Below are 27,937 nucleotides of genomic sequence, written 5' to 3' on the forward strand. Positions count from 1 at the left end.
TCACCTTATTTTTTGAACAGACCTCCTATGCTAACAGCCAAGTGAAAAGCATAATGCATAGGTTTTATAGAAGCGATAAAGAAATGATTAAATAATCTAGTAACTAAAGAAATTTTTTTTTTTCAATAGTCTCAAAAGTCATGATTCACAATTGTATAATTCAGCAACATTTCAACTTCTGTGCTACATTAATGTAATGTATCAAAACAAGTTGGGTCAACTACAAAAAACTTCTAAACAGACATATGCATATAATGCTGAGATGCAATCGACTCACCTTGATTCTCTTCAATGATTATCAATCTCAAGCACACTTTATTATGTAAGTATTGTTTATACATTCAAAATAATGAAGGGTAATTAACCTACAGCAAGCGCCAAATATGATGGCGACCCGCCTTTATGCGCACAAACTCATTTTCAGTGTAACCCCTACTAAAGCTCTTGCAAGACATACAAATGTTCTGTACAGAGGCGTGTCATTACTTGTCCTCCAATGCTGTTGGCGTCATCGCCTAACAAAAAACCAGTCGTGAAGATTCAGGTTATTATTATTTATATATAATTATTTTCAAAGCGTTGAATGTGAGTCGGATACGTTATCAAATGTGACAAATAAAACATTTCTTGCTGCAGGTAACATTAAATAAATTTAAAAAATAGCTATTTCAACACAAATCTTTATTTTGTGTTAGATATTTCAATAAGAACCGTTGAAAGAGTGGTTAAAGAATGGTAACAATTAGTTTCTGCAAATAACGGAGAAGTAAAATTTTCCACCCCAATAAAGAAGCGGCCTAGAAGAGCACCAGTAACTGGTATTCCCGAGTATGAGTATGCCAATATTAGATGGATTATTTACGACTTTCATAAGACGGAAAAGTGTCGTATTAAAGTTCCAACACAAAATTATTGCGTTTTGGTAATTGTGGCTTCCAAAACATCTCTTCGTAGAATTTTAAAGAAAATGGACATTGGCATTGAGAGTCAAGTTTTTACAAAAAAATCTATTATTTTCGTGCAAAGAATAAAAACTCTAAGTCGTCTCCACAATTTATTATCACCCTAAGCTGAGGGTGATAATAAATTGTGGAGACGACTCTGAGTTTTTATTTTTTTTTTAATCTTCGCAAATCTACTGCACCCCACTTTGAGGTATAATGGACATCTAAAAGAACAATTCCCTCAGGCCAGTCTCGACACCCTACACAGTAAGTTAATGGACTGACACCTATCAGAAAACAACTACTCCCCTGGCTAATACAACGAAGGGCGTTGGATTATATCCGGACAGGTGTCAGTGCAGGATTCTTCACTGAAGATATTCCTGCAAATGCTGTTGGCGATAAAATTGCCGCAATAGATTTTCAATTATTGGAACACACTTGCAGACCGGTTTCGGGCTGTTTGGCCACTCGTCAGTGCAAGGTAGTGTATATCATCAACATAAAGTCGATGATTTCCGATAATTGAAAATCGAATTCCGTCAGAGTATCATTCCTCGAACTAAGCTGAAGACTACAACAAACAACAGGTTTGTCGTCACCTCATCTGCCTGTGAACGAGGTAACCAACTGCATATCCGAAATTTGTCCAATTCCTCGTATAAGGAAAGAAATCTTTCACGTATAGTCAGTGGGCATACTTGAAGACTGGCTATAAATCAAATCTTCTAAAAAAACAATTCGTTCAGGCCAATCTCGACACCCTACACAGTAGGTCAAAAAACAACTACCCCCTGGCTAATACCACGAAGGGCGTTGGATTATATCTGTATCTGACTATAAGTGAAAGATTTCTTTCCTTATACGAGGAATTGGGCAAATTTCGGATATGCAGTTGGTTACCTCGCTAACACGCAGATGGGGCGACGACAAACCTGTTGTTTGTTGTAGTCTTCAGCTTAGTTCGAGGAATGATACTCTGACGGAATTCGATTTTCAATTATCGGAAATCATCGACTTTATGTTGATGATATACACTACCTTGCACTGACGAGTGGCCAAACAGCCCGAAACCGGTCTGCAAGTGTGTTCCAATAATTGAAAATCTATTGCGGCAATTTTATCGCCAACAGCACTGACACCTGTCGGATATAATCCAACGCCCTTCGTGGTAATAGCCAGGGGAGTAGTTGTTTTCTGATAGGTGTCAGTCCATTAACCTACTGTGTAGGGTGTTGAGACTGGCCTGAACGAATTGTTCTCTTAGATGATTTGATTTATAGCCAGTCTTCAAGTATGCCCACTGACTATACGTGAAAATATTATTTTCGTAGCCAACAGCGACCAATTGTGTTTCTTGATTAAACATACCTTCATAGTGGACATACATCTTCCATGAACTGAACGGATGAATCAATGAAAGGGTTGCTTAAATATATTGTGAAGGGACCAAAACTCATTGTCCATGCAGGAGGGGGCATGGGCTCTATACCTAATCTTCTAATTATATTTAAATCAGGCACAACATCAGGGGATTATCATTCAGAAATTAATTCTGAAAATGATGGTAAATGGTTACAACAAAAGTTAATCCCAAATTTACCTTTGAATTTAGTAGTCGTGACCCGTAATACTCCATATTATAATATTCAAATCAATCCAGCCCCCCAAACACAAATTCTAGTGACACTCCAGAGGTGGATGAGTGAAAATTCGACTGATAACCTTCAAGACATATTAATCTGAAGCAAACTAGACAAGAAACCATAACTATTTTACTGATAAGTATTTGCAAATCACTGTGATCAAATGCTTTCTGCATATCAAATTAAATCTATATCTACCCAAGAATGTTTTATCAATTTCGTCAGAAATAAATTGTGAAATGCAGGAAAGGTTGGTAACCCATCATTTCTCTTTGACAAAGCCATGCTGATCAGTCGAAATGACGTTTTTAATTGAGCCATATATATGAACTCGTGCGATATTATTTCGAACAGCTTTGAAAAATTGCACAAAATTGATATAGGTCGAAAGATCAATGTCTTTGCTGGATCACCTTTTTTGAAATGAGACACTCTATTGTAGTTTTTAACATTTGCCGAATTTAATCAAGCCGAAATTCTTTTGCCGGTCGTACTTCCTGATAAAAGTTAGCAGTGGAAGTGTAAATCAAATCAAGTAAATCAAAAAATAGACGGTGATTCTAAAACCGAAATACAAAAATTTGAATATAGTGTATATTATTTCATTAATATTACCGGAGTTTTTTCCCAACACCAAATCGTTATTTTTACACCTTGACACGTGTTTCGATCACCAAGTGATCATCTTCAAGAGGAAGAGTTTTATCTTCCTCTTGAAGATGATCACTTGGTGATCGAAACACGTGTCGAGGTGTAAAAATAACGATTTGGTGTTGGGAAAAAACTCCGGTAATTTTCATTACTACACCAAAGGTTCCAAACAGTATATCACAAGTATATTATTTCATTAGCAAGAGATATGTGATGGTTTCATCATTAAAAGTTGAAAAAAAATATACATTTATCTTGAAAAACCAGTAGTTTCAAAGGCCAATCCTGTAACAGATCCGATCGACAAAATTAACAATGATCTATAATAATAAAATCACATTTCATAAAATTTGGTTGTTTATACACCCTGTAATGCAATCGATGAATTTCTAGGAAAGAGCGCACGCGCAGATCGCAGAAAAAGAAGAAACGCGGGCAAAATCGGCCATTATTCCACAATTTCTCTCATGGTCAAGTAAAGTGCATATTGTTTTTCTAATCCGTGCGCTATCCAGGAGTCATGGGGTTCTAGCCGCCTTAAGTTTCGCACACGCGAGTGTGCCGTCACAACTAGTTAAAATGAAGTAAGTATTTCATTCTGTTTTTACTATTCCACAAATGTTTACATGTTTAAAGTGGCTAGTAAGTAACGGGAAAGAAGCCATGTCGTATAACAGGAGTCATGAGAAATTGTGACAGTGTTGCCAGTTATTCATTGAGCAATAAATATATTTTGGAGAAACACATGCCAAATAAACATATGTTTCCTCGTATCGTATGTAGTATATTCTGAGTAAATATTGTAGATTGAAACGGGACTACCATTTTCAAGTAGTTCTTAATTTTTGGGTGTTGAATTATAGAAAAACGAATCTAATGGGAATTCTAGAGTCCGTTGCTTTTTTTTGAAGGAGACACTAGAACTTTGAAATCTTATTATGTACTCACAGACTATTTAACAATGTATTTATCTTTTAAATCTGCATATATATGTAGTAAGTTTGAGATCATTTGGAGTTTGAATTTCTTGCTAAAGAGTAATTTTTCGATCATTTGGCAACATTGCACTGCGATAGTGATATCTAGCGTGGTAGAAGAAACGAAAAAACAACATATTTGATGTTTGAGTCAATCCAAAGAAGGTTGCAGGTAACCTCATTCTGAAATCGGCAGGCAAGAGGCAATACTTGATTGAGAGGTGAAAGATACAGTCAGTTATACAGGGTTGTTCTCTCGTATAAGTATCTTTGTGATGTAATAAAATTTAATTTGAATAGAGTATAACAAGTAACAGTAAAAATTCTTGTTTGCAGTTTCAAAAAATCAACTGTTACCACAAAAGAATTGAAGTGAAAGGTATATGTTGAATTAAAAGTATACATATAAAATCGTTTATATAACATCTAATTTCAATGTACCAAATTCGTCTAGTTACTTGCTTATCAACTAATAGATAAATTTATGGACTATTGAACCCCTTGAATGTATTTGATATTCTAGAACGAACTCGTATGGGTCTAGAATCTAAACCAATACGAAATCGTTGATGAAGTACATATTATAAGATATAAAGATAATAGATTTGCACCTTATTACACTCATTACCTTATTACATCACTTGGAATTAGTGGAAATTCATAGACGTTTTCAAAATTTTCAATGTAACCTAAAACGGAGATTGGCGTGAAGTTATCCACAGATTTCTGGCCACACATACTGACGTAGAGGAAAATAAAAATCTGTGGTTGGGATACGAAATTATTAGCACCCGTACTAATATCTGTGGCTGGAAATACCTATTCACTATAGGTTGAACGTGAAATTATTGAGACTATTTGGTGTTTAACATTTTTATAGAATCTTGACTAGATTTACGCGTCGATAATCGTTTTCTCATAAACAATACAGATTTAGGGAATAATACAATTGTAAATATTAGACTTGCAACAATCAGACTCACTTTTTGAAACACCTTGTAGAATTGGAACCAGAAAATGTGCATTCATGAAAATTACACAACTGTTATAGAGTCTAGGGAAGATCAATAAAGTGATGTCTTGTCACCCATACAGATTTCGAGAGAAAAATTGTTGCAACATTCAGACTCACTTTTGAAAACACCTTGTAGAATTGAAACCAGAAGATGTGCGTTCATGAAGATTATATAAATGTTATAGAATCTTGGATAGATCGATACAATGTAAACCGTTTTCTTGTCACCCATACAGATTTTGAGAAAAAAATTGTTGCAATAATCAGATTTCGAGAGATAAATTGTTGCATCAGACTCATATTTTGAGTCTGTAAATCTGCATGGGTGACAAGAAAACGGTTTTCACTAGATAAATCTACCCGAAATTCTATGACAGTTGTGTAATTTTCATGAACGCACATCTTCTGGTTCCAATTCTACAAGGTGTTTTAAAAAGTGAGTCTGATTGTTGCAACAATTTTTCTCTCGAAATCTGTATTGGTGACAAGGAAACGGTTTTCACTATATCAATCTACCCGAAATTCTATAACAGTTATGTACTTCTCATGAACGCACATCTTCTGGTTCCAATTCTACAAGGTGTTTTAAAAAGTTAGTCTGATTGTTACAACAATTTTTCTCTCGAAATCTGTATGGGTGACAAGGAAACGGTTTTCACTATATCAATCTACCCAAAATTCTATAACAGTTGTGTAATTTTCATGAACGCACATCTTCTGGTTACAATTCTACAAGGTGTTTTAAAAAGTGAGTCTGATTGTTGCAACAATTTTTCTCTTGAAATCTGTATGGGTGACAAGGAAACAGTTTTCACTATATCAATCTACCTGAAATTCTATAACAGTTTTGTAATTTTCATGAACGCATATCTTCTGGTTCCAATTCTACAAGGTGTTTTAAAAAAAGTTAGTCTGATTGTTACAACAATTTTTCTCTCGAAATCTGTATGGGTGACAAGGAAACGGTTTTCAATATATTGATCTACCCAAGATTCTATAACAGTTGTGTAATTTTTATGAACGCACATCTTCTGGTTCCAATTCTACAAGGTGTTTTAAAAAGTGAGTCTGATTGTTGCAACAATTTTTCTCTTGAAATCTGTATGGGTGACAAGGAAACGGTTTTCAATATATTGATCTACCCAAGATTCTATAACAGTTGTGTAATTTTCATGAACGCACATCTTCTGGTTCCAATTCTACAAGGTGTTTTAAAAAGTGAGTCTGATTGTTGCAACAATTTTTCTCTCGAAATCTGTATGGGTGACAAGAAAATGGTTTTCACTATATTGATCTACCCAAGATTCTATAACAGTTGTGAAATTTTCATGAACGCACATCTTCTGGTTCAAATTCTACAAGGTGTTTTAAAAAGTGAGTCTGATTGTTGCAACAATTTTTCTCTCGAAATCTGTATGGGTGACAAGGAAACAGTTTTCACTATATCAATCTACCCAAAATTCTATACTGCCATCCTGGCAGACATGAACCTGTCAGGTTACGACTTCAGCCCACTCGACCTCAGGAAAGCGAAGATCAGGCGCTTTGATAAGCGAAGGTCTTCAATAGTGTTGCTCCTCCGGGATACACTTCCCTACTCCAAACGAGTAGAGTAAGATTGAAACGGCAAGCATATTCGTTTCAGCAGCAGTTCTTTCCCGACAGTTTCGATGAGTTTCTTCTAATACTTGCCTCGGAGAAAGTTCTTCATTACTGTTACCTCTTTAAGTGGCGTTGTTCCACCCCGAAGTAAGTACGCGTCTTTCCGACATCCAGATGGTGCAGGATACTTCCATATACGAGCTGCACATCCTCTTTGTAGCCCCCGCATCGTCCTCTTTTGAGATGGACTCTCGGACTCTCCCAAATTTCATACCTATAGTTTATTATTATCATTATGTTTGAATACAGTAACATATCATATCTTAATCCTGAATTAAAATCATGCTGTTGACTATGATTGGTTATAGGAGTACAGTCCGATGAAAAACTCGGATTTCGGGCTGATCTTTGCCGCAAGGTGGCGTTGCAAAACTCTGGGATAAAACAATTGTATCTTGTATCGTAAAAAATAACTAAACGATAATTTGTTTTTCGTTGAATTGTTTTAAAACAATATATGGAGGTAACTAAGAAGCTAGATTTGCAGAAAATTCTCAACCCTAGTACAGTGTAGTCCAAAAGAATTTCCCATCTCTGCAGTATAGATATAAATATAGTGAAGAAATGTCATAACACGAATTTATTTCAGGAGAAGGAGCCTTGTGAGAATAGAAATACACTTTTTATTGACCACTCTTGGGAATTTTCACCTTTCACAGTCTGATGAAATAAAAATACTAATTCACCCAAATAAGTTATTGTCTAACTTTGTGTATAGTAGTTTTGAAACTAATTAATACAGTTAATTGTATGATTTTCACTATAAAGGTTTTTACAAAAACCGCGACACGTGTTTATGCTTCTTCAAGCATAAACTTATGCTTGAAGAAGCTTTTAATATGGATTTTCATTAAGTATCAGCCAGTTATATTCAATCATAGTAGTTTTGCCAGTAAAAAACGGGCCGAGAAATTTATAAGTGCTTAATGTTCCCCCTATATTCGGAAATTAACCTCTTTTCCAAATTTCTTTGATAGATGATGAAAAGATATTTGAAATATGAAAATGTCAAAGTTGTCAAGTGTCGACAGTTTTGACTGTGGCATAGTTTATTAATTTAAAAACATGTTCAGAAAGATTCACAAAATTATGTATATTTCAAACGAAGCTGAAGTGGCTTGTTTTGGACATGAAGCACACCAACATAATTCATACTTTCTTTCCAGAGCCATCATGGCGCTTTTCCCATCCGCCGTTTCGGCATCGCAACAAGCATCTTCAATAAATCTTTCCGAATTTCCAATCCTTTTGAGCAACACCCGACTTCGAGATGAGTTCCGTGCTGCTTTGGAAGGAGGAGCCCAGGTCGCCCTTCGACTTCGATGAGGCGTCTCTGGTCGACGTGTCCCTCTACCAGACATCTTTGGACCAGTATGACATCAAATTTGACGCCGATCTCGCAGCCTGCGAAAGCAAGGCGGAGGTTGCCTCTCATATCCTGGAAAACCTCGAAAACCTGATGGATTTGGATGATCTCATCAAGGAAGGTGAGTGATAAGACATATGGAATGGTTAATATAAAATAAGATTTCATTATCTTGATGTGGTGGTTAATAACTCATATAAGCTATCATTATAAATTACTGAAATGATGGCTTGGTTTATTACCAAAATTCCCACATAGTTATTGTCTTATAGAATTTTGAAGAATGGGGAATGTTCCTCCTGACGAAAATCAAGTAGTTTTCATAAAAGAGCTCTAAAGCAACGCATTTTTTTAAACTTATCATTTCAACCTTTTTCTTTAAAAAATTATTTAGATCATTTAAAAAGAGGAATGAAATAATACATTCAACATTTAAAGGGATTCGTTTCTATTTCACCATTTGGCAACATCGGTTATAGCTAATAAAGGACAATGAATCTGTTACCTGTATGAGACGAACAAAGATGACATATTTCAGAGGCGTGCTGTTCTGTTTACTTATGTTCTGAGTTCCGAGACATTCTGTGACATATGACATTTAGTGCACCTAACCTATCTTCCTCTATATAAATAAATAACAAAACAACTGTTGTTTATGTGGCTCAAGGAGGTGGTATTGAACTATAATTTATATTTTGCTTCAATTGAATTAGAAACAAATCCCTTTAAGAATTAAAACCCAACATTTGAAACATCAATTTGAATACTTTTCGAAGTAATTTTGAAAAACTCATGAATTAAACTCAACTTTATTTTGTTCAAACTTGCATTTGCTGTAATAACCCAAATTGAGGAACATTCCCCATTTCTCTATTGTCACATTTGCCAAATCATTAAAGTAAGATAGAAATAAAAATGAAATTGTATCAATTACTACACAAAGGCGAAACTTAGAGAGAACCCCACATTCTAGAGAATCACTTTCTAGGAGCAGATGAAACTAGACAATATACAGTGTCATCCCAAAGTATGCACCATATGGGGAACCTATTTATTTAGGGGTTTTCAACAAAAAATTATTCTTGGTAAAAGTTTGTGCATCCCCTAAAACTGAACATGTACTAACAAAATACAGTAAAACACACGTAATATACGAGGAACCTTCAAATATTTTAAGACAAGAGTAAAGTACTCTTATTTTGAAAAATTTTGGGAAATGTTATTTAGAAAAGTTGTTCAGCATTGAAAAATGTATCTAGATTTGAAGTCAGGGATATCTGAGTGAAGTTTTATTTTTTTACCCATTTTTTTTTAAATGGGGACTATGAATAATAAATTTGCTAAAACGATAAATAAACAGCATCCTGTATTCGACCGTTCATTTTAAAAGCCTGTAATATTACGAATTATATAACTATGGTGTTAACCACGGTCAATTTTTTTGAAGAGTGAAATAATTTTTAAAGTTTTTGATGCAAAGTTATTTTTATTTTTTGTTAACACCGAAAATACTCAAAATTATACAGTATTGTAATAAGAACTTAATATTCAATAATATCAAATCACAAAACATCAAAATTAAATAGGTATTTTGAAACAAACTCGTTGATTTTCTGGAGATTATTTTGGGCAAGAAAATCTGCAGAAAATCAATGAGTTTGTTCCAAAATACCTATTTTATTTTGATGTTTTGTCTCGTTCGATTGATGACTTATTCATTTTGTAGAAATTCATGTTGAATATAGAATAAAGAAAATACTGTCTAGTTTCTACTGTGTGTATTTATTCGTTACGACTGGTTTCGGCTTATAAGGCCATTTTCTTGACTTGAAAATCAAATATTTGAAAGCTCCTCGTATATTACGTGTGTTTTACTGTATTTTGTTGGTGCATGTTTAGTTTTGGGGAATGCATAAACTTTTATCAAGAATAATTTTTTGTCGAAAACCTCTTAAAGAATAAGTTTTTCATATAGTATATACTTTGGGGATGACACTGTACAAGGCCTATTGTAAAAATGGTTAAAATAATTTGCATCAAGTTTTGAGTAAAATATGAAATTAAGTGCTCAAAAAATACTTGAAATATTGACAGTGGCATACGATGATTGTACCCTCTGTGAAAAACTTGCACAAGTTTTTCACAGAGGGTCGCGAAGATGTGAATGATTGGCTCATGCCATTCACTTTTTTTGGAAATTTTGAGCATGAAGAGTGTGACAGCGAAGTTAGTTCCAAAATTGGTGATTTTTTACCAATAAACCGTCGCATGAGTATTGCTGATGAATTGTTGAATGATTGACGAATAATGGGTGTATGGTTATGACATCGAAACCAAAGTCCAAAGGAAGAGGCCAGGACAGTCAAGATCAAAAAAGCACGTCAAGTTCGATTTTGCCAACTGTACTTCGGTTACCATGGCATAGTTCTTGCCACATGATCATATCCTGGAGCTTACGTTCAGCTTGCGAGAAGCAAGACGAAGAAAACGTCTGATGATGTGGAAAAACAATTCATGGCGTTTGCCTCATTTTGAAGGGGACAAAATAGAAATTGGTGAATAAATAAATATATTTTGGAAAAATTAAAGACCATAATATTTTTTAAACAGACCTCGTATACAATTAGTACTTGAATAAATAAATGAATGAATGAATATTATTATTTATTTGACATATTCAAACCGTAGCGTGTTATATCGATTATGCCTTTCTCTCTTGGACGTAATAAATTGATGGAAATCTACTGAACATTCGCTGACCCTCTGACGTGACCCCACCCAAAATATAAAAATATTATCAATAGAAGAATGAGGCCAAACTAAATAAACACAAAACAAATTCGACGTGAAATTGCCAAAAAATAGAGAACCTTAAAATATTGAATCGGAAAAGAATAATGCATTCATCCACACTAAGGACACGTTGATAGTTCAGCGTCAAAAAAAAAAGTTCCACATGTAATTGCTCGATGAAAAAGTATTCCTTATGGTTCTTCATTAAATCGAAAAGAAGAATGAACCGTCAAACATATCTAGCTAGATCTCAAAGTCTTTCATATTTGGTTGGCCATTCTGAATGTAACATTTCTTTAAGGAGGAAAATGAGAAGAATTTGGTGTTGATGCATCCACTGAAAATCAGTTTTTATGTGATTGCAAAGTGTGGCAAACACATAATATAATAACGGAAAATAAAACACAGGACCAACAAAAAAGTTTTTCTCGTCGTTTAATGGAGCCGGTTAACCAATCGCATTTATCGTACCAACTAATTTAAATCCTCGATTTTGTCGATTATCTGACGTTTTAATTGAAATCAAATTTGGTTGAGGCCTTCCCAGAGTTTTAATAATGTAAAATTTATTATCATAAGATAAAGACTTAAAATTATCGTCAGATTTTTTAATTTCGTCCAACTTATCCATAATAAATGGAATAAAAACTTACTGAAAAATGAAAACCTGAAAACACCTTGAAATTGAAAGAAAACACTTTGAAAACACATTAAAAATATTACCAAAAAGCACTGCTATAATAAAATACTGCCTGTTTTATACACAAATAACAAATATTATCAAGAAACACTAAAACGATTTACCGAAATATTTTTCAGTCCCGGTCCGTCACGGCATCCCATCCGAATAATTAAATAAAAACCAAACGCAGTCGTACACCAACGGAGACTAACTGGAGGCTAGCCTCCTCTAACGCTATAATTTCTGCAACTGAAATTACCAATCGGGACGTATGTCGCTGGTTGGATCGGTCTCGTGGAGCCTGTGTATTTTAAAGCATTCGGAGGCTTGGCTCCCTTGCAACGTATGGCATTTATTATTTCGGGTTGATGGTTTATTCGTTATTCGTTCATGGGAGGTGCGTTTGACTTTTGTTGATGCAGGATACAGTGTGGTACATACTACGTAGTGAGTGATAGTGTTTTTTCGGTCATATTATGTATTTATATTAAAAATTAATGGTAAAGTAATGATAACCAAGCATTTTTAGAAAAAAAAATCATAATTATTTGTCAATATCTTTTAATTTATTGCGATGAATAGCCTCAAATTTTATGGGGAGGCTAAGCCTTCCTTGCCTTCTCAGACGAACCGCCGCTGATGAAGAGGGTATTCTTGCAGGCGGTTGAAACTGACTGATAATTTTTTTCCTTTCATGAAAGGTAGATTTGTTTTCATGTTGATATTAGCTGAGTAGGTGAAGCGTTGTGTCTGGTTATATATGATACGAGTCAATACAAGTCGTGTCAGTATTTCTTCTTGTGGTGTCCTCCAATCTCTCTTTTTAATTTAATTGCGGCAGCGATCGAAACCGCACACACATTACTATTATCAGTGATTTGTTTGTCGAGAAAGGAACGGAACGACCTATCGAACAATATTTACAAACTCGCTTGTTATGCGTTCACGTTGACTCGAAAGGGGGACTGGAGGGGGCAGTTCGAGGGACAGCCAGTCCACTCTTGCGACCGCGGACCGTCAGTAAAGTGCCGCGATCGCGACGTTGTGCAGTGTCTACGAATCCGCTCTCCGGTCGCCCGACCTCGTGTCGTTTCCATATTGTTTCGTGTGCCAAAACAGAAGACGATCGTCACCTTCCAAGCAGAGCCACCCATGGTTGTCCGTTCTCATGATCCCTCGCTGCGCCCCGTATAGTATGAAGTGCACCTACCATTACACGTGGAACAGGGAAATTGTGTTCAATTCGCAGAAACTGGTCAAGAGACGTTGAACCGCGCGCTGTATCCCGGCCGCCCTTCGCACAAGCCGCCCCCCGCACTGCCACCTATTTTTTTTCCCAAGGGACTATTTGTTGACTTTTCCGTGTTGTTTGATTTCTTCTCCGTGACCCAGCGCGATGGCCGTTTGTTATGGTAGGTTCTGATGTGGTCACGCCAGTGGCGGGACTTCGCGCTGGCGAATATGTCATTTTAGCGAGAAAAATGCAAGTCTAACAGGTTTCGCTAAATGAATTGCTTGACAAGATTCCGCAATTATATTATACTTCATAAACGGGAATGGATTGTTTCCGAGTTAATGGGTGTTTCTTTTCTACAAAAAATCCTTTTTTGTATTAGCAGCGACGCACTGAAGGAAATTAAAATTGAAAAAATAAAGAGGAATATCTTTCTATCCTGAAAGATATCGATATCGATCCAACGGCATTCTTTATAGCTGTAGAATATGACAAAACCAAAAAAATTCTTGTAAATTTTTTCTCATATGTTATATTTCTCCCAAAAGTTGAGGGAATGACAAAAAATGTGTGATCGCAAGTCGAAAACATTAAAAAACTATGAATCAGGGTTGAGCGAATTGAAAAAAAAATAAATAAAGACTGTGGAATTTTGTAAAAGTTTAAACAAAAAATGTGTAGTACTATTTTTTTGTAATTTGTTATCTACAACTAACCTCTGAAAAAAATTAACATTACAGGTACATGGTTTTCCTTAAAACAATAATTTAGGATGCAAATATCAATTTTTTCTCAAGTTACTGATGCATAACTACTCCGATTTTTTTCTATGATAGTGTGTAGGAAGAGAATCTTTTCTGTCAAATTTCAGCCTCTTATATTTTACGTCTACCATTTTACTTGAGTTGATAAAAGCCAAATTTTTGAAAATACATAGTCTTGTTCGTGAAAAAAATAGAAAAAAAATTGAAGTTCGACCTGAAAATTGACGTTCAAGGGGTCAATTTTACAAATTTTTCCATTTTCTTACAAGTTTTTCAGTTTTTATCGAAATTTTTCCGTAATCTTACAAATTTGTCCGTATTCTACATCTTTTCAAATTGAGGTAGTCGTTGTACCAATATCGATATCTTTTTTTTTGGGCCTAGAGATTTTTATTTTTTTTTGAGCCTAGAGATTTTTATTTTTTTTTGGGCCTAGAGATTTTTATTTTTTTTTTAATTTCGATTCCCTTCAATGCGGCGAGTGGTTATTTCAAATACAATTTTCACCTTATGCCTCATTTACATAGCAATGGGAACATAAGTGATCGACGCATATGCAATAAAGTAGTTTTTTTAATTTTTATTGAAAAACAAAGCGAGCTTTGAAAACAAATCGAATGATTAAACAATTTATTTTTATGTGTTTTACCCAACAAAAAAGTAAATACGCCAGTGGCGTACATTTTTTATCAATAACGTTGGCTAAACTGTGGCCTTGGACTCAATAATTCATATGTAATTATTGCTAAATGAACTGAAAATTATATTTTCAAATTTAACGAAAACCGGATAAAAGATATTCACAATTTTTTTTACAGAATAATAAAAAATGTTCCGGGGATCCATTAATGCTTCACTTTTGAAAATGAAACCTCTCGTTTAGAAGATAGTTGTTGAGCCATAATTTTCTCTTCTATAGGTATATACAGAATTGTTGTTTATAATATCAAAATTAGAGCGAAGGCATTTTGGCATCCAAGTATGTATCACCTGTTGAGTTTCAAGGCAGAAGAAAGAATCAGAAAGGAATATTTGAAAAACACCTGCTAACACGTTCAACTTTTGAATGTTTTAAATGTGTACCTCATGAATAGCACACATTATACGTTTTTTATATTGGCCGGGCTGGGTAAATAATAAAATTATAATATATTTTTTTATCGAAGCGTATGTAATGACAGTCTCCGCCCAAGATTGTTTTTTTGCGTTCGTAAATGACAATTACAATATTTTCTTCATAATGCATTTGAATATGCTTACTTGAACATTCTTGAATAAATTGAGGCTACTGATTAAAATTGTGGGTAACTTCAGAGAAAATAAAATTGAGCCACCGCGGACTGATTTTTATTCAGTATTTCTCTTAAGCTACTGAGAAATAAATCACTCTCAATTAGCTGTTACATAGGCGTACATAACTGAGTCGGTCATACAACATTCATTGTTGTATGATTTGATATAAAACATCTAAATAGATTTTCTAGACATCTTTTCTTTTTTCTGGTGGTTATCGAAAACAATCCATGATTCTGAACATATTATTTTCAGTTTATATTATTACCGACAGTTTCCTTAAATCATTAACCGATATCTATTCCGTTTGCTCAAAGCTAATGGTCCCCATAAGAAATGGCAGCAAAATAGACAATTCCACAACAAGGTTGTTTCAATAATGAAGCAGTTCATCTGACCTGAATTACCATGAAATAATTTACTGCGTCCTCTCTCCAAGAGTATCAGACGAGAGAGGAGTTAATTTGTGGAATTTAATAATCAATCATTCATTGGATTAGACTTCGAGTTCGAACTACATGACAAACGCAGAATAAACTTTCAATTCATTGTTTGAAAGCATTTCGATCCATATACTTATCGATATAGTACGTCATTAGAAATGTAAAATAATTTGTGGTGATTTTTTTATTTTTCGACATTTACTCCTCGAAATACTCGTATATTCCAATGAAAATCGAGAATCTTTATACAATAAAATATGAGAATATTCAAAAGAAATAAAGGAAGGAAGTAACTAATTTCAAATGAATTATAATAAAAAAAAAAAAAATGGAATCTTCCAAAGAATCGAAGGAAGTATAAGTTCATTCAACTTTAAATTTTCATCTTCAACTGAATCATATTGAACTTTTTCAAAATCAACATGAACGAAGATTTTTCAAAAATGAAGGAGAGTGTGACATATAAGTCAGTATGAAGTTTGATGAAGATTGTTCAACATAATCATTTTGATACAGTGAAATATGATACACTCAGTGATTAAATTTTACCAGATATTTCTGTAATCTAGAATTGCTTTTCAAATATTTTAGATGGTATTGGGAAAATCGAAATGAAATTGGTCTGTAATTCATCATGTTTTTTTCCTGGCTTGAAGATACGTTCAATGGTGGCAACTTTTCATTTATCAGGTATTATTAGGCCTGTTCAACACGTTTAACTTATCAACTAACTCAATAATGGTGCTCGTCCAGATGTTTTTCTTGAGATAATTTATATAGTTGAAACTGGGACGATTCTGCAACGTTAGGTAGGTACATGGCTAACGGACTGCAATTAAGCCATGATGCTCCTTAGGTGACTCGGAGAGTTATCAACATTGCCTACCCAGGACACGAGGCTACTGACCAATGTAATCGATGATATAAAAAAAAAATAATGGTGCTGGTTCTGATTTCAATAATTTTACAATTTTCACGATAATAATCTCAAAACCAGTAGATAATTTGTAATTTCATCTCCACAATCAGTTGGTGTCAAACACATAAAAGATACTTTCGATTTTATTTTATATTCTTCTAGACTGGGAAGGGCAGCTGACAGATTAGGGCCAACGTTTATGAAATGATTGTTGGAACTCTCCACAAACTCGATGGTTTTTATTTTTCACCGAAATAAATTTTATCTTTTCTGTTTCCCATCTGGTTTTATTGTATAGTATTTCATGTATTGTTGTTTTATGGATTTTGATGAAGCCTTTCCAAATTTTGCTTTGAATCACTAATATATTATAATAGTCGTATCGATCCATCTATGAACACCAGAATTGTACTTTCTTATAATGAAATTGATTATGACGTGCTCATATATTCAAATATAGTTTTGTTCAACAATACTTCGAAGTCGTCTATTATTTTTATAAACTTTATACTGAAACAATGCTTCGCCCATATATTTTCAAAGTCAAATGGAAAGTAAAAATCGTTTTTCCAAATAGATATCTCCAAGAACACCTTTTTTACGAATATACGAATTTATTAGGGGTTTTTGCTGGAAGCACCGTTTCAAAATATATATTCAAAGTGACCTCTCGAACAATAAACGCTTCGTCGATAACGATAACCTCTAGTTTGAACTGAAAAAATCAATTAATCAATCAAAATGCATTCAAGCAAGAATTATATTTTTCATTCAATTAAGAATGAACTTTTGTTCTCATGAGTCCAAGAGACGTCTGCCATTCTGCTGACAGCCCAAGTAATCGATTTGATGTATCGAGTGTTGAAAGTGTGGTCAAATTTTTCAACATCAATCCTGGCGATTCATTCCATGCTCTTTTGTCCTCAACTACGACCCCGATTGTCAGTAAACAAATCTTTCAACTCTACGATAACACGACCTCATTTTCTTTGTTATCGATTTATTTTTACTAGTTTTTTTGCGAACCGACGTTTATTGATTGCTTCATATCTCAAGTCAGTCGTAGAGAACATTTTCGATAAACAATATTTCACGATTGTCAGGGTGTTTTATATTCTCAGTCATTGACAAACTTACATATTATCACTCTCTAAAACTGAACGTGCGAACGATGCTAAATCAATGAATGTTGGTAGTTGTTCGATGTTTCGATAGTTAGTCATTCAGCGAAAAATACTAATCAATAAGCTAAATTTGGGAGTTCGATTTTTCGAATATTGCAATTTAGTGTTCGTAGACTGAAGGTTCAGTGTCTATTGATCCGTTGGGTTTAAAATGATTGATCGATGTTCTCTGATAACCACTATAAGTTGACACATCCAAGTATCATTTTACTTGTATTTGGATCAAATTGTTTACATGATCTTTTCGTTTATGTCGTGGACTAGTACATGGGCGTTTCTCTTCAAAGGGGAGTAGGAAAAGTTATTGTCAAATTTGTAATAGATTGAACTATAACTTTTCATAATGCCGTAGTTTGTGACATAATATTTATCATGCATAGTATCTTTTTTAAGAAACAATTTGCTAATGATTATTTTCAGATAATAAACTTCAGGTATTGTGATGGAATTTGCCGATACTTGATCCAGTAAATTTTCCAAATTATTGAATCTATTAATTTTCAAGCATTTCAAATGTAATATTTCATCGTCGTGATTGAACTCATGCTCCTCTGCCGAAAGATGATTCGCGAATGTAGAATTTGTCTCCTCCTATTAGTTTTTTAATTCTTCGGGAAAATGTTATCAACTATTTTTGTTGTATCATTAATTTCAGTCTTCGGCGACAAGTTGCTTCTGTGCGCAGGAGAATAATCTGTTGTTGTTTCATTAATTATGGCTTGGGGGAAATTTACAATTCCTCAGAAATAAACACATTGATATTATCTTCCGATTAACAAGAATTAATTGAATTGATCGTAAACACGTTTCAGATATTTATTCGTAATTCGGTATAAATGTAACATGGTAGTTTCAGTCTATTATTTTTCAGAAACGCGAAGGAATTGCTTTTCTGTCGTTGTTTTTGAAATGATAATTGATCGATTAATTTAGTGGATAACTATTTTTTGGCCTACTGAACGGACACAAGCTACACCCAGGAATAATTTTCCTTTCACTGATTCCGATATGTCGCAGAACACACCTCTTTGATTAGAGTAGATCTCTTGTAAAAAGTATTTCACGCACTTTACACGTGATAATGGACCACCGTATTTGCTGCTGGAAACATTTTAATTTCCTTGTTTATTATTTTCTTATCCCCCCCGTTTCTGCTGAATTATTAATGAAGCTATTTAATTGTATAACAATAACGCAGGTTCACTAGGTAGGAATTTATCTAGAATTCGCAGCAGCGCCGTTTCATAGAAACGTAGTTCGAGCTTTAAGTGAAAATTTTGCCCAGGTGTTAGGTTGTCCATGAAAATTTCAACCCTTCGCCGCATGAATAAAACTTTTCATTAAATTGCAAATGAATTTTGAGACAGGTTTAGAAATTCCTGTTTTACTGCTAGATTAACATGGTTTCTGCTTAAGAGACGCCCAACCAGCTCAATTATTTCGATTGGCGGAATACTGGAAAATACGTTTCAGACATCAATCGATATAAATTCTGCTTTGTCAGGAAGAGTAATGTTTTTAATGTTTAATGTAATGTTTAATCAATTGTATAAGATTTTTTGAAATATTTACGGGTGGAGCCGTTACAAACGTATCCACAGGTCTAAATGGATAGATCGGGAGTATATAAGTTGCCCAAATGTTTGTATTGGTCAAATAGGAAGAACCTTTTCTCAAAGAATAAAAGAACATGTTATAATGTTTGAATTTTTTATTAGTTTTTACCCAGACTCAAGTAAATTACCAATGAATACCGTGCTAGGCATTGCACGTTACAAAATAAGACCTCATCAATCTTTATCTCGCACAAATTAATACTTCCGAGGGTTGTTGTTCGTATGGGGGCTACAGGTGGTTAACGGAAGAACATATTTTAACAGAAAACAGTTTACCAAGGTGAAATATAATGTTATTCACATTGTTATTATATAAAGCACACTTTAAGTAAAATTAGATCAGTATGGTATCGCTTTAGGAAGCTATCATATAGCTGTATCAAGTTTCGGGAAATTCTATAAATGTCTTCATGTTATATTCATCTATACTATTTTCATTCATGAAGAACTCTATGTATCATATTTCATTGAAACCGGTACACACTCATTTTTTACCTTTGAACAAATTTCCCATTAAAGATGAACTTAAGTCTATGCAAATCCAAGATAGAGTAAAACAAAACAAAACCGAAGCGTGATGTTCACGTGATCGCCCAGTGTCAGATGGAAAGGGCAGCGTTCATTGGTGAATTTGCCTTCTTGGTACGAGTTCGGTACCAGCACAGGGTTGTAATCAGTCGTTTGTGTGGCGTGCGTTATAGTATATTGTTTGAAATTGTTTTCCAAAATGTCCATCCAGTACAGACACTGCTGATGACACTGTGAGCTATCCTCTGAGTCCAGCCAGGAAACGATCCAAAAAAAGACATTTGAGTGTTGAGATGGAAGAAGTGATTTTAAATGTGTTCAAGAAAGAGATGGAAGAAATTGAGACATCGACTGTCGACGAAGTCGTATCGAAAGTTTCCGTTAAAATTGGAGTGTGTTGCGCTTCGATTTACAATGTTTTACGGGAATATAAACAAAATCATACATTTTCCAAACTGAATACAAATCAGAATCGTCAAACCATTATAAAATCAATAGATGATGCTGATAAACATGCAATCAGGAGGAAAGTGCATGAGTACTTTTTCAGAAATGAAATACCCACGATAGACAAAGTACTCACAGAAATAAACGAAGATGTTTTATTGCCAAGTTTTAAGCGGTCAACATTCCATAAAGCATTGAAACATTTGAATTTTGTATGGAAAAAACGAGGGCGCAATAGTTTATTATTGGATAGAGAGGAAATTGTGTTATGGAGGAGAGGGTATTTGACCAAAATTAAATATTATAGGAAACAACAGAGAACAATTTATTATATGGATGAAAGCTGGGTTAATGCTGGTCATACTGCCCCTAAAGTATGGGTCGATGAAACTGTGACCTCATCTAGGAGGGCCTTTCTAGATGGACTATTCACCGTATTAACAAATCCATCAGGTAAACTTATATTTATATTAAGACCTGCCTCAATCTCAATATATAAAAAGTAACCCTCGTATTTGTTTTATTTACCTCTTCATATTTTCAGGTAAAGGAAAACGGCTTATTATTTGTCACATAGGCAATGAGAATCGGTTTGTTGCTGAAGGGTTGTGGCGTTTCGAGTCGAAGAAAACTGGAGATTATCATGAAGAAATGAACGGTGAATCTTTTGAATAGTGGTTTTTTAAAGTTCTACCCCATTTGGAGGATAATGCTGTGATTGTAATGGACGACGGTTAGACAAGATTCCGACAACGTCTTCAAAGAAGGTTGAAATCCAAAATTGGCTGCGATCAAAAAATATTAGCTTTAAAGACTCAATGCTGAGAGTACAGCTACTAAAAATTGTCAAGGAGCGCAAGCTTGAATACCAAAAATATATAGCCGATGAGATGGCAGCAGGCCAAAACAAAATTGTCCTTCGCCTGCCTCCATACCACTGCGAGCTCAATCCCATCGAGTTATTATGGGCGGATGTGAAGAATTTTGTAGCTCAGCATAACACCACGTTCAAATTTGCAGATCTCAAAGTATTTTTTGATGAGGCTTTGAAAAGAGTCACAGCGGAGAAATGGGAGAAGTGTGTTCGGCATGTGATATCGGAAGTCGAGACAAAGATGTGGAAGCTTGATAACATAATAGAGGCACAAATCGAGCCACTGATAATTCAGATTGGTGAGGATGACACTACTGATGAAGAGACAAATTCATCCAGTTGAATACTTTTGATTAATATTCCTTTTGATTTTACATAAAATAAAAATTATCAATAAAGAAATAATTACGTCTCTTTTCATATAATGCTTGAGTGCGCTGTGAAAAATCCAATGAAAATCTTTTTATATTACACATATTATCTGCATTTTTCCCGTTTAACTGCAAAACTTGTGCATTTCACTCGTTATTATAAAAAAGTCTTCCTAAGTATGATATAGTATTTGCGATCAACAAGATGTTGGTTCTAAATACGACCCTGGCCAATTCTTGGGATTTTCAATATCACGTGCGTAAGGCATGTCAATGTTAACTCTATCTTGGATTTGAATTTGCTCTAGTTTTTCAAAAGTAGGTGTTTCATGAAGTTACCTCACATTCCTGCAATTCGGCAGCTGAACTTTTGCATATGAATTGAAAATTGCATCAAAACTGTTCCTCGTAATTATTTTTTATCACAAACTAACCCAATTTTTGAATTCAAAAAAATATAATTTGACAGATGTTACTAACGATGTGAGTACTATTGTTTTTTTGTTATTATTCTCCTTAATCGAAGCAGAAATTGATCAAAGTTAATTGTCGCATATAGTTATTTATGAAAAACTTTTCGGTCACTCTATGTATCCCAGATAATCCTTCGTGCGGTTCTTTTATCCACCATAGACAATCTATTTAACCTCTATTAACCTCTGCGTTAAATATTCTTTGAAGTATAAAATTGGTTCTCTTGCAACTTTTACCTTTTTCATCTGTCGGTTATTTCCACTTGAATACTGATAAATGCTTTTGTACGGAGTTGGAGAATCCAAAAATGATCGCTGTTGATATATATTTTATTTTCAGAAAGTTCGGTTCAAAATTGCAGAAAAATTTTGTTTCTCAAATTAATGAATAGAATCTTTTCTCGTCACTATTTCACAAAATAATCAGTGCTTTTACCATAACTGCACTATCAATAAGTATTTTTCTTGGGTCGTTCTCACCCACCTCCGATTTCGTAGAAAGAAACACGTAATTAGAGATAGCACCATAACAAAAAATCCAAAGGATTCAAGTCTGGAAACCTTAACTGCCATTGTTCAGTGTTATCGATATATTTGCGAGCGATAAAAGGAAAAATAGCACGTGATTCATCATGCATGAACTGCGTGTTCTGTCTTACCTTCTAGATATATATCTTCGCAGAGTTTCTTCTAGAACTACCGAAATGTCACACATCAAGTTGACGTAGACATACAAGTATCGAAATATGGGAACCGGTTAGTTTTAAAAAAGAATGAGAAAATTTGAGAACGCTTATTTGTGAAGAAAACAAACTATTTTCACTATAAATGGAAATGAATTATAAAAGACAATAGTATACAACGTATTCCAAAAAACACCATAATGTGAGCTTTCCATTTGAAAATTTACAAAACCTCGACAGGTGTTTCGCTATATACGATAGCGTCTTCAGGCGTCACAATACTGTTTAGGTTAAAAATTCATAAATTCTGTTTTTCTACTTTTCACGTTGAACATAACAAATTTTCAATGAAATTTATAGCAGGTATATGAATGTCATTCATCACGTGTAATAGGCGTGTAATCGACGAGACATTTCACTTCCCTCTCCAGAGTAATTAAAAAATCTACACAGAACAAGAACAGCCGTTCAAAACGGAGTCGCCTTTACGTGAATGATTAACGAGTAGATCGGCTTCCTGATCATGGTTTAATCGCATATTTTGTATGAAACTCCGACAAGGACGCCCGCATATCACTTTCACTTGTTTCTAAGCGATTTAAATAAACAAAACGATCGAAATTGGGCCATTGCGATTAGATCTTTTTTTTTATTACGTATCTCGCATTTACGAAAAAATGATCGTACAAAGGGCGTCTATCGGTCGATTCACCGGATTATCTCTAATTTTTGCAGGTTAATGGGGTCGTGATCCGATCATTAGTTTGAAATGAATCAATCGAAATAATAACAATTTGAATCGAGTGACCTACCTAACTGATGACTATTTCACTAGAGTTTAAGTATAAACGATTGTGGATACTAACAATCGAAACGTCGTGAAGTAACTTGGTTTTTATTATTTTTATTACACGCTTTATATTAACTTCACCTGTTTGTTTGTTTGTTTGTATGTATGTATGTTTGTTTGTATGTATGTATGTTTGTTTGTAACTTTCAAGCTCGTGATCTGTATTGACAGAATTATCGGCATTATTGCTTGATCTATTCGCGGGCAGGTTGCGCTGTACGTAACTTTCTTGATATTTCTTGATCTATTCGCGGGCAGATGGCGCTGTACGTAACTTTCTTGATCTATTCGCGGGAAGATGGCGCTGTACGTAACTTTTTTATATTTCTTGATAGGTTGTTCAAAAGAAAATCAAAATAAATAAATATAGTTTGAGAAAACTAAAAAAAACGCTTTTAAAGAACAACGAACTAAAAAGTTAAAAATATATTTTTTTTAAAATAAGCTTCAAACAACAACGATCGAAAAATACTAGTATTATTGTGAAAAAAAGCGATGGGCGCTTGATATACAAAAATAATAATAGTATTTTTCGTTCGTTATTGTTTTAAGCGTATTTAAAAAAATATATATTTTTAACTTTTCAGTTCGATGTTCTTTAAAAACGTATTTTTTAAAACTATATTTATCTTTCTCTCAAGTTTGTGTACGCTCTGTCGACAGAAACTATTATTCTTTATTAATATGAAACATTTTCCATTTCTCAATATACACAACTATTAATTAATCAGTGAGAAAAACAAATCAATAGAAATACTCGTACACATGGTTATGTACTCTTGAACAACAATTTGAATGAAATTGGCGTTGATTAGATTTTTCTAGACTCTGAAAACCAAAATATTTCACTTATATCGCACATTGAAACTTTTTAAATGCTTGATGATTTAAGATGATGAAAATTTAACAGCTAGGTTTCAACTTTTTTATTTAATTCTTCAGGAGATTTTTTCATCAACTATAAATGAATAATTTTGTTATCTCTTATACATTTGTGATTTTATTTTGTTCTTTTGTCTTTCGAAAAATCAAGAAAATTGAAAACTTGTTTCAAATAAAAATATTATTTTCTTTCAACAAATGTTGTATTCCGAAAGAAAATTCTATTCAGGAAACAAATAATTTCAATTGAAAAGACTAAAATGAACTTGAATTATTTTGCTACAATTATAAAATCTTGCCAAATGATCCAGCATAAAATTCAATTAAAATTGTATATTTTCAAGTGTTGCATTGAAGTTGAGCATGAACTTTCATTTGCATTAAATATTTGGAATTATACCTATTTGGTGGTACGTCACATTCTGTCTAGAATCTCCAAATCATCTGTAAAGCACAAAGGTTTCATTATAAAGCTGGACGAATATTACCAATTATACTCAAGCTTGTTATCTCTTGTCTGTTCGTATTTATTGTCCTGCTGTACCAGACTAATCTTATTATTCTTTTTAAAATATTTGTTTAAAATCTGTTTTTCCGTTAATCAGCTGTCGCCCCCATACGAACAACAACTCTCAGAAGTTGAGAAACTTATGCGAGCTAAGGACTAACGAAGTCTTACCTTTTAACGTATGATTCATAACACAACAAAACTCTGACTTGTCTCGTTTTACATAACAAATATTGTAATCAGTACATACATACATATCAGCTTCAAACACTCTCGATTATCATAATTTTAACTATAGTTTTATTACTTTTGAATCTGATATACATATAATTGATTTTCAATGAAACAATGTTAACATGTTTATATATCAGGTGATAACGAAATTTATTGTACACGCCATCATCCAATTGATTATGAGGTAAAACACTTGACATTTCGAATACAGATATACTTCATCGAATCTGATATTTTTGACGATAAAGCACTTGAAAATCTATACAAAATAACCGGAAAACAACCCAAGTCAAGAATTCTAAATAGAACCCTGTATTTTTTTCGACCAGTTGATCGGACATAGAGTTCTCTTTTCAACGATTTAACACATTTGGCCATTTCCATTAAAAAAGGCGACGTGAGAGCCATTTTCTGCAAATTTCATGTAGGACACTATGACGTCATCTTTTAAAAAATTTGTCAAACAACTAGATGTAGATAGGAAGGAACAAACGGCTAATATTGTCTAGTTATCTAATGAAAATTCTTCAATTGAAATTTTCCACTAATCCACGTTTTTTCCATAGGTATAAATTACTCAGATTTAAATGTAATCAGTTAGTTTCGAAAATGGTGTAAGAGCCGAAACCGGTCAACAATAAAGAAATATAGTGGAAAATAGACAAAAGTGTGTTTTTGTGGTGTATCCTCAGTCATATAAAAGTGATATATTACTTGAATTGAAGGAGTTATATTTTTTTTTATATATATTACATCATAGTTCAATATTGCATCAAAGTTTAATATTACATCAAAGTTTACCGTTTTCACTACTAAAAAGTGTCGAAGATACTATGCTGTTCATTTTTCTGTGTCAGTGAAAAAGTGAATAAGTAGTTATCAACTCACAACTCATACAAAACACTTCGATGTCAAGGTTCAAAAAATATCACTTCCTCTTTATACTTTCGAAATAAATGAAGTAAAAAAGTTTGGGAAAAATACCTGGTTTAGTGAAAAAATTTAAAATTTTGATTTTTTTTTCGAAAACTGGGCGATATTCGTCGTTGTGTTTTGCCTACATTAAATTGTAGATGGACGTCATAGTGCCGCCTTATGGAATTCGATGAAAATGGCTCCTACGCCGCCATTTTGAATGAATATGGCCACATGTGCTATATAGAGAATTGTGTTTCATCATTATAAACATCGGCTTCCGAATTTCAAAATTTCTTACCTCATAAACACTTGAATGGAGTCATGTAGAAGATGGGTGTCCAACGGCCACATTTTTCAAGTCTGTAAGGAATTGGTGGGATCAGAAATACCCAGGCATGTGGATTGGTAAACGTGGTCAGTTGGAATTACCTGCTGATTGCTTAATTTGACTCTGTATCAAAATCAAAAGTTTATGTTACATAATAAGGGAACATAGAGACAGAATTACCGAAACTTGTGCTAGCATTACCCCAGAAACATTCAAAAACGTTAAAAAAGAGTGTTAAATGATCAAATAAAATATTTCGATCATATTTTTTATGTATGAGATGAATATTTCCGACATGAAAATAAAATGCTATCAATTTATGCCAAAAATGTTACTAATTCATTTCTCTTTCCAATGAACATTTATTTAAGGAAATCTGACTTTCTCATTTCGATTTTTCTCTGTCCAGAATCATTCCTCCTCGATGAGAAAATCCTGCCAACCATCCTCAATGAAGTGGAGCCCCCGCGCGCTGTACCAGTTCCCGTACAAAACCTGAAATCCGAATACCCCGACGAAACTCAGTATCTCCTCCAAGAATTCCAAACCATGTACGACGTCGTGGAACTGGCACACACCAACACGAAGCCACCCCAAGGCACACTGACGCCCCCTCAAAGTCCCCCCGGCCAGGCGCCACCACTGCTCACCACTCTCGAACCACTCCTGAATTATTCGGTAGTCGAAGCTGACAACAAAGTTGTCGTATTTTCCGTACCTGAAAAGCAGTTCCTCGAGAACTACACCATAGGTGAGATATTTTCAATGAATTGTGGACACTGAACTGTGGTTTTAGTTCTGGTCCTTATAGTGTACCTTTATTATTCAATTTGCAGGCACCGACATCGTTGAACTGAACTACCCGCCGGTGGCGACTCCACAGCCTGATATCGCCCACGAACTCGCCGTCGTCGAGGAGCTGGTGCGCTCCCGCGTCGAAACCATGCAGTGGAGTAGTAGCCCCGGCTCTCCGGGAGGCAGCAGTAGCAGCTGCAGCAACTTTGGCGACTGCTCCTCCTCCTCGGACGACCCCGAGTGGGTGCCGGACGCAGTGGACAGCGTCGCCGACGAGGCGCCGAAGCCGTCGCGAAAGCGCGCGCGCGTCCACTCGAAGGGGGCACCAGAAGAGAAGCGCGTGCGCAAGAAAGAGCAGAACAAGAACGCCGCCACGCGGTACCGTATGAAGAAGAAGGCTCAGGTCGAGGAGATCCTCACGGAGGAAAAACAGCTCCAGAACCACAAGGCTGAGTTGGGGGACAAGGTCTCGGACCTGGAGCGTGAGATCAAGTACTTGAAGGGGCTGATGCGCGACCTCTTCAAGGCCAAGGGGCTCATCAACTGATTTACCTTCATTATTATTGTTGTTTTTCACTTTGTTTTATACTGATGTTGTTTCGCTTCAAAAGTGTCTGGTAGAACAGTCTCACGTCACGAGAGGAAAGATTTTTTTTATTTGTAGGTTTAGTGAGGCCAGGAATATCGTTCTGGAACTGCTAGATCTTTCCGGAGCTATATTCTTTGCCATCTTTATTTTGACATATACATTTATACTACACGCCTATTCATGTTACGCTCCTAACATAGTCCTTAGTTTGATTTACTAATAAAGGTTCACTTACATGGGTTAGTCAGTAGTTTCATTTTGAGTTTTT

General features: G+C 34.5%; 1 protein-coding gene across 2 annotated transcripts; it reads left to right on the forward strand.

Moving 5' to 3' along the window:
• Nucleotides 1–3,664: 3,664 nt before the first annotated feature.
• Nucleotides 3,665–27,912, forward strand: crc (bZIP transcription factor crc). 2 transcript variants are annotated; one of them, XM_023157275.2, is made up of 4 exons: nt 3,665–3,825; nt 8,062–8,382; nt 26,695–27,036; nt 27,122–27,912. In XM_023157275.2, the coding sequence occupies exons 2-4, from the start codon at nt 8,166–8,168 to the stop codon at nt 27,625–27,627; spliced, it is 1,065 nt and encodes a 354-aa protein (XP_023013043.2). In that variant the 5' UTR covers nt 3,665–3,825; nt 8,062–8,165; the 3' UTR covers nt 27,628–27,912. The 2 variants fall into 2 exon arrangements, with proteins under 2 accessions (XP_023013043.2, XP_023013044.2); XM_023157276.2 differs by lacking the exons at nt 3,665–3,825; nt 8,062–8,382 and adding an exon at nt 12,757–13,148.
• Nucleotides 27,913–27,937: the final 25 nt, after the last annotated feature.

This window comes from Leptinotarsa decemlineata, unplaced genomic scaffold (genome assembly GCF_025532065.1).
Source record: "Leptinotarsa decemlineata unplaced genomic scaffold, Ldec_3_MD MMD2_P_RNA_scaffold_2, whole genome shotgun sequence".
Taxonomy (NCBI): domain Eukaryota; kingdom Metazoa; phylum Arthropoda; class Insecta; order Coleoptera; family Chrysomelidae; genus Leptinotarsa; species Leptinotarsa decemlineata.